Source organism: Aedes albopictus, chromosome 3, assembly GCF_035046485.1.
Source record: "Aedes albopictus strain Foshan chromosome 3, AalbF5, whole genome shotgun sequence".
Lineage (NCBI taxonomy): Eukaryota > Metazoa > Arthropoda > Insecta > Diptera > Culicidae > Aedes > Aedes albopictus.
The window spans coordinates 30,597,807-30,605,437 of record NC_085138.1 but is presented as its reverse complement, the minus strand read 5'-3'; the positions used below and the strand labels follow the sequence as shown (position 1 = coordinate 30,605,437).

The 7,631-nt window shown below is 44.6% G+C and overlaps 1 protein-coding gene across 1 annotated transcript; it reads right to left on the bottom strand.

Annotated features, from left to right (window-relative positions):
* Positions 1–1,527: 1,527 nt before the first annotated feature.
* LOC134290164 (uncharacterized) lies at positions 1,528–3,299 on the bottom strand. Its single transcript, XM_062857220.1, has 4 exons — positions 3,101–3,299; positions 2,743–3,025; positions 2,358–2,701; positions 1,528–1,865 (listed from the first exon to the last, which is right to left on the bottom strand). Exons 1-4 carry the CDS (start codon positions 3,297–3,299, stop codon positions 1,528–1,530), a joined length of 1,164 nt encoding a protein of 387 aa, XP_062713204.1.
* Between the last annotated feature and the right edge of the window lie 4,332 nt (positions 3,300–7,631).

The following is a 7,631-nucleotide window of genomic DNA, read 5'->3' as shown; positions in this document are numbered from 1 at the left end:
CCGTTAACTTCCACGTCTTGTTGGTCTTCAACGCTTGCATCTCAGCCTCCATGGCCTCACGCCATAGCTCACGATCGTCGTCGTCCATTCCCGAGCAGGAGAAAATAGCTGAAGAATACCTAACTCAGGTATGGAAAACCGAATACCTACAACCTGAATGAGGTATTAAGTAGCCCTGCATAAGAGGTAAAATACCTAAAATAATAACTGGGGTGTATTCTGTGCATAACGCGTGAATAATGACTTCAGGTATTGCAATACCTAAATAATAATCAATACCTAAATAATAATCAGCGATTTTTCCATATAAATAGTGATTTTTCCATAATTGAATAATACCTCAAGCAGTCCTCAACACCAAACCAATACCTCGTTGAGGTATTTTATCAATACCTACAAAATACCAAAATAAGTTATTTTCAATACCAGGATAATCGACCAATACCTTGTCTTGGTATGATACCTGACTTTGGTATGCTCCAGTTATGTGTCAGTTATTCATTCCTGCTCGGGTTGTCTCGCGGACCGATTGTGGCTCGATTGTTCGTTCATGCTCGTCAATTACCTGGTATGCAACAATCGTTTCAGGAAGTACACTATAGGTCATATCAAAATTAAGGTACTTGCCTGGGGTACGGCGCTCCCGCACGCGCCTGACAGCATGTTGCTGCTCTTCTTGTTGCGAGGCGAGCACAGGCGAATTCATTCGAATGTCTTGATGGTGTCATTTGCGCTGTCGTGGTCCGTTTCGTCTTCCAACTTGCCATTCGCCAGTGGGTTCTCTGGCTCTTCATCGTTGTTACCGCCGGAAACCATCAGCGTTTCAGCAACCCCATTATTTCCAACGATTTCAACACTCACTAATTCCATCGTCATTCCAGGTACACGTTCCGACTGCTTCATGGCATTTCCGCTAGCTTCACTCAGGAAGACGACGTCCAGTGACGCGAACACTTTGCCCGTTCTTAGATTGAACACTCGAAGACCTTTCGAACGTTCTGAATAACCAACAAAGACACCAGCTTCGGATTTCGGATACCACTTCAGTCGCTTCGCTTTCGCCACATGGCACATCACTTTGGCGCCGAAAACGCGCAGCTCAGACAAGTCTGGCCTCACACCGCTGAATCGCTCCTCCGGGGTTACTTACAGACCTTTCGTCGGTGATCGGTTGATCGACACAGCAGTCGAAACAGCTTCTGCCCAAAATCGTTTCTTCATAGTGGCATCGAACAAAAAACATCGCGCCCGTTCGACTATGGTACGGTTTGCCCGCTCAGCAAGACCATTCTGTTCTGGATTATACGGCACTGTCACCTCATGATGGATCCCGGACCTACGAAGAAACTTCTCCATCTCGCCATTCACGTATTCTGTGCCATTATCAGTCCGCAAGCGCTTGATCCGTTTTCCGGTCTGATTCTCAGCCAGCGATTTGAAGAATTGAAAACACTCCAGTACTTCTCTTTTCGACTACAGGAAATAGACGAATATATTGCGGCTGCTGTCGTCGATGAACGTTAGGAATTAACGACTGCCACCGATCGACGTATTCTCCTTCTTTGCAGCGCATGAAACTTGCTTCCCGGCCAAGCTCAACCTGTAGAGACCATCACGTGCTCGTCCAATGGCCACCACCTCGTTGGAAGCGTAACTCACCTCGCATGCAACCTTCGTGAACGTGACTGTGTAGCCATTGTTGCAAATTTTACTCCCGGAAATCAAGTTGAGCGCCAGGTCAGGGATGCTCAGCACGTTGGACAAAGTAACCTTGCACGTGCCATCCCGGACATCCGCATCGAGCTTCACGCTGCCAACGGCCTTCACCGTCGACACAGCATTGTTCGCCACGCTGATTTGCTGCTAGACCCGAGCAGAAGGGCATACCTTACAAATACCATTCGAAGGGCAACATGTGCTCTAATACCTAAAATTGTTATTGCTGCCTTGTTCTACGAAATTTTATGAGAACTTCACAATAACTGTTGGAGGTATTTGAGCAGAATTTGGTATTGATGTAGTATTTGTTGGTTCAGCAGTGAAAATAATCGAAGAACAAGATTTGCTATTACATCATGAAGTTACCGAACAAATGCAACATTTGATAACAAGAAATGTTATTAGTTTGTTATTCAATAACTTTGGAATAACAAATACAGTACTTGAAATTTTAGGTATGCATTCATTATTGAAATAACAAGATTTGTTATTTCCTAGGTGTTATTTATACAAAAATTTGGTATTCGTTTTTGTTATTTTGCCTCTTATTACCACCTAATGAAGGGCATATCAAGGTATGGTAGTATTTAAGATAAATACCTTGACATGTTATTCACTTGTTATTTTCTTCTGCTCGGGGACCTTCTTCGCATCTTCAAGGGTAACCTCGCCATTGCACATGTGCGAAGTGTCGCCCGAATCAAAAATCCAACTCACCTCGCGCTTGTTGAAAAACTCTTGAACAGTGAAAGCAGCATGCACGTCGGATTTCAGCTTCCTTTTCTTCTCGTCCTTTATCGGGCATTCCGCAGCGTGGTGCCCCAATCGCTTGCGTTTGTAGCACTCCACGCCGGCCTTGTCGGACGACGACTTCGATCCTCTCCGCTCGGAATAAAACGCACTATCTTGCTTATTTGAGCCATTACCGGCGGACATCTTGACGTCCTGCAGTATCTTGGCCTTCACCGCATCCACCATGATCCTTCTTCCGGAGCCTCGAGGCCCATTATCATTGGTTCATACCCCTCGGGGAGCCCCATCAGCAGCAGATTGGCTAACCACTCGTCTTCGACCTTGAATCCCGCTTCGCTCAATTTGTGGCTGGTACACATCATCTCGTTGACGTACGCTTCGACGGTGCTGTAGTCACCCAGGCGAATACTGGTCAACTTACGCAGTAATCCGATCCGCCTTGTCATCCCGTCGTCCTGGAAAGCGTTCCTGAGGTTGTCCCATGCTTGTTTCGCCGTCTCCGCCGATTGTACCAAACTGTAGTTGATCGGCTCGATGCTGAGGCATATCGTGGCTAGTGCCCTCAGAGACTGCGCGTTTACCGGATCATCTACCTCCGGCGCAATCACGGCGTCCTACGTTCCCTCACGGATCAGCAGCATCTTGGTCGCGAATGCCCATGTCGAATAGTTCTCGCGAACACGAAGACGTTCCATCACGGGCAACGACACTCCTGCGCTTCCAGATACTCTTCCGGCTCCAACTCCAGCTTGTCCTCCGCGTCCATGCCCGGCTGGTTCGCCGTTTCCATCCCCGAAACCGGATTGGTTTCCGTTGGCTTGAGACATCTTGAGAAATCAGGAGCGTGAAGAAATCTTGAAGACGACGGCCGAAAAAAATGTTCACTTGTTTGGCCGTTACTATGGTAACTATACGGGTGGGTCAATAACCTAAAAGGTACTCGGATCGCAAGTGAAAACACGTCTGATAGCTAGTCTGATAGTGACTAATGGTACAGACAGAATGAGTGCTTTATTGATTTTAAATTCATGGCTTACTATGATACTATAACAGTTCGTCACGAAATCTCTAAACGCATTAAACAAATTAAACTCCCGCAGACATTCCTGAAAAAATCACTTGATGAATTCTCGATGTTGTTCTTCAAAATCCCATTCGAAGATTCCCGAAGAAACCCGAGAAAGAATATTTAATTAAATCTTTGCTAAGAATTTTTGAGAAAAAACCCTTGAACTTATTCATTAAAAATCATGGATGCTTTCATGCTAAAAAGATCTTCAAGTTCTATCTTCAAGTTCTTCAAGTTCTTCTATAAGAAATAACTGGAGGGAGTCCTGGAGAAGGGCCCATATAGCCGAGGCGGTAAACGCACGGGTATTCAGCATGACCATGCTGAGGGTGACGGGTTCGATTCCCGGTCGGTCCAGGATCTTTTCGTAAAGGAAATTTCCTTGACTTCCTTGGGCATAGAGTACCTTCGTGCCTGCCACACGATATACACATGCAAAATGCTCATTGGCAGAGGAAGCTCTCAGTTAATAACTGTGGAAGTGCTCATAGAACACTAAGCTGAGAAGCAGGCTTTGTCCCAGTGAGGACGTTACGCCAAGAAGAGGAGAGGAGGAGTCCTGGAGAAATACGTGTAAGTATTCCATGACAAATTCTAGGAGGATTTCCTGAAGAAATTGCTTAATGTATACAAAAAGAATATAATGGTGGTATTCCTGATGAAATCCGTTACAGCATTCCGAATAAAAAGAAAAACATTCCTATTTAAAAAAAATTGAATTCTGATAAAACATAATTCAAAATAATAAAAACCGTTGGAAGAAATTGATTTATAACTACTATAGTTGTTCCTGATCGAAATTGCTATACACAAGAAAAAATCATGGAAGAAATTCTTGAAGATATGTTTGTAGGTATTTTTAGTGGTCGGTGGAAATACACTTGATGAAATGCGTGGAAATTTACATGAAAAAGGAGGTATTCCTGGAAAAAGCCCACGTGGTTTATCTGAAGATATTCTTGGAGGTACTCCTGAAGTAACAGCTGAAGGTATAGGTTCTAGAAAAATCTTGAAGAAATTCTTGTGAAAATCTTTAAGGTATTCCTGAGAAAATTCATAATGATATACCCAAAAGTGCAAAAGATTTTTCAAAGATTTCCTTCAAGGTATTTTGGATTAAATGAATGTATTGTCAACTATTTAATTTCCTGCAATTTTTTGGACACAATCGTTAGAATTATTTGTGAATAAATTCCTCAAGATGGAAATATGGGATGTTGCATTACGTATTAGCGCTACGTGGTGGAGCAATGCGTAATTGAGCGATTAAGTAACTGCCTGGACCATGACTCATTGCCGGGAGTGGGAAACCCATTTAGGCTGACACATATTTTGATTTTCTCTTATGTCAATACACACCCACCTGACTCCCCCCCCCCTCGGAAAATTTTTGGTCAGAATTCGATATTTTGAGGGGGACAAAAATAAATTATTTAAGAAATTTGAAAAATTTAAACTGAAATTAGTGTCGCCGAGAAAATTTCTTAAGAAATCAGATGAATTTGACGATTTTGCCTTATTGTTTGGTAAAATTTTCATAAAATACATTTATTATTTATCATCCCCCCCCCCTTGACGAGTCAACGAGCAAAGTGACAAAAGAAGAAAATGAGATTTGTTCCGGCCTTATACTTCTTCTTCTTGGCGTAACGTCCTCACTGGGACAAAGCCTGCTTCTCAGCTTAGTGTTCTATGAGCACTTCCACAGTTATTAACTGAGAGCTTCCTCTGCCAATGACCATTTTGCATGTGTATATCGTGTGGCAGGCACGAAGATACTCTATGCCCAAGGAAGTCAAGGAAATTTCCTTTACGGCCTTATAATATAAACGAAAAAATCCACTTACAAGAAACTTGTCCACTGCGTTCATAAAAGATCCCGAATTATCACCACATTAATGCTCTCGCACGCAAACAGTAGCCAATTAGAGCAACCCATCTACTGTGTCATTGTAGCGGTTGCCAATCTGTCTTTATACAACGGTGTTTCGAATTCGTCATGAAGCACAGACTCTGCATAAACTGCTTGAAGGGTACACGCCTGGCGAAAAATGGCTCCAGCAGTTCCTGCATTCAGGGCTCCATTCCCTGCAGCACTACCCACCGATGTCGTCCACTTTAGCACTGGTGCACCAGCAGCAGTTCCCAACCAATCTGCACCAGTTGCACCAGGCGCCACGTGACGCAAACGCAGCCGTACCTCCACCGTCTGTTCAGTGGTGTACATCACCACTCGCACACTCGTCCTTCCGGACATTTAAAAGTGCTGAAGTTACATTCTCATCAGGATACGATCGTGCTATCGACGGCCGTTATCAAAGTGAAGGATGTCGACAATAACTACCATTTTACAGGGCTCTCTTGTACAGTGGCTCCCAATCAAGCTTCATCAGCGAATCGCTCTGCCAGAAACTCCATCTGTAGCGTTTCAAGCTCAACTCGCCTGTGGGAGGGATAGGCCAACCCACCGTGAACGTCCTCTTATGTGTAACGATTTCGCTCCCTTCAGGCTTCGTTTCACTCTGCACTGTCTGATACTGCCGAAGCTGACGGTGTTACTGCCCTGCAACGTTTCTCGCTGGCAAATTCCTCGCCATCTCCGATGACGGATTCCAAGTTCAACATCAACCAGAAAATTGGCATCATTATCGGCGCTGAATAGTTCTTCTTGTTGCTAGAACATCAGCAAATCTCCCTCGCCGCTGGGTGAACTTTACTACAGAAAAGTGTACATGTACATTAGCGTGGTTCAAAAAATCGTTTTTGCTCCACACCGCTTATTCGATTCCTAACCAGATTATATGCCTTCCCCTAAAATTTGAGCTCATTTGGTTAAAAATTGAGACTGCACAAGCCCTTCAAAGTTTGTATGGGAATTACTATGGGAAAACGATGTTTTTCATTCAATCCACCGTAGCATTTTCCCAAGTGTCCTAGTGGGTTAGTTGACCCTTGGTAATCCTTGGCTACTCTATCAGATACAACTTTGCCGAAGACCGCATTCAAATCGGACGCCTCATTAATTAGTTATCGATTTGTATCCAACTGAGCAAACTTTAACAGTAATCCTCCAGCTTCCCAGCAGGCAACATTGCTGCATATGGCGCAAAAGATAGCACACTGAAATCATGGCTACTATGTTTTACTGCAAAATGCAGTGATGCCCACCGAATAATTCAACAATCATGAGTAAAGATTTCGATTCTGGATAAAAATCGGTAACTAATTAATGAGGCGTCCGATTTGAATGCGGTCTTCGGCAAAGTTGTAGTTGATAGAGTAGCCTAGGATTACCAAGGGTCAACTAACCCACTAGGACACTTGGGGAAATGCTACGGTGGATTGAATGAAAAACATCGTTTTCCCATAGTAATTCCCATACAAACTTTGAAGGGCTTGTGCAGTCTCAATTTTTAACCAAATGAGCTCAAATTTTGGGAGAACGCATATAATCTGGATAGGAATCGAAGGCCGGGGTGGCCTCTGCTGTACATAGTAGCCGTCTCCATTCCACTCGGTCCATAGCTGTTTGTCTCCAGTTCCGCAACCAGCATAGGGTCCGCAGATCGTCCTCCACTTGGTCGACCCATCCAAGTTCGCTGCGCACCACGTCTTCTTGTACCGGTCGGATCACTCTCGAGAACCATTTAAGTCAGGTTGCTATCCGACATCCTGATGACGTGACCCGCCCACCGTAGTCTCCCGATTTTCGCGATATGGACGATGGTTGGTTCTCCCAGCAGCTGATGCAGTTCGTGGTTCATTCGCCTTCTCCAAGTCCCGTCTTCCATCTGAACTCCACCGTAGACGGCACGCAACACCTTCCGTTCGAAAACTCCAAGGGAGCGTTGGTCCTCTGCACGTAGGGTCCATGTTTCGTGCCCATAGAGGACGACCGGAGTAAGCAGCGTTTTGTAGATGGTTAACTTCGTGTTATGGCGAACTTTATTCGATCGTAGAGTTCTGCGGAGTCCAAAGTAAGAACGATTTCCTGCCACATTGCGCCTCTGAATTTCTCTGTTGGTGTCGTTGTCGGAGGTCACCAGTGAGCCCAAGCACACGAATTCTTCAACCGCCTCGATTTCATCAC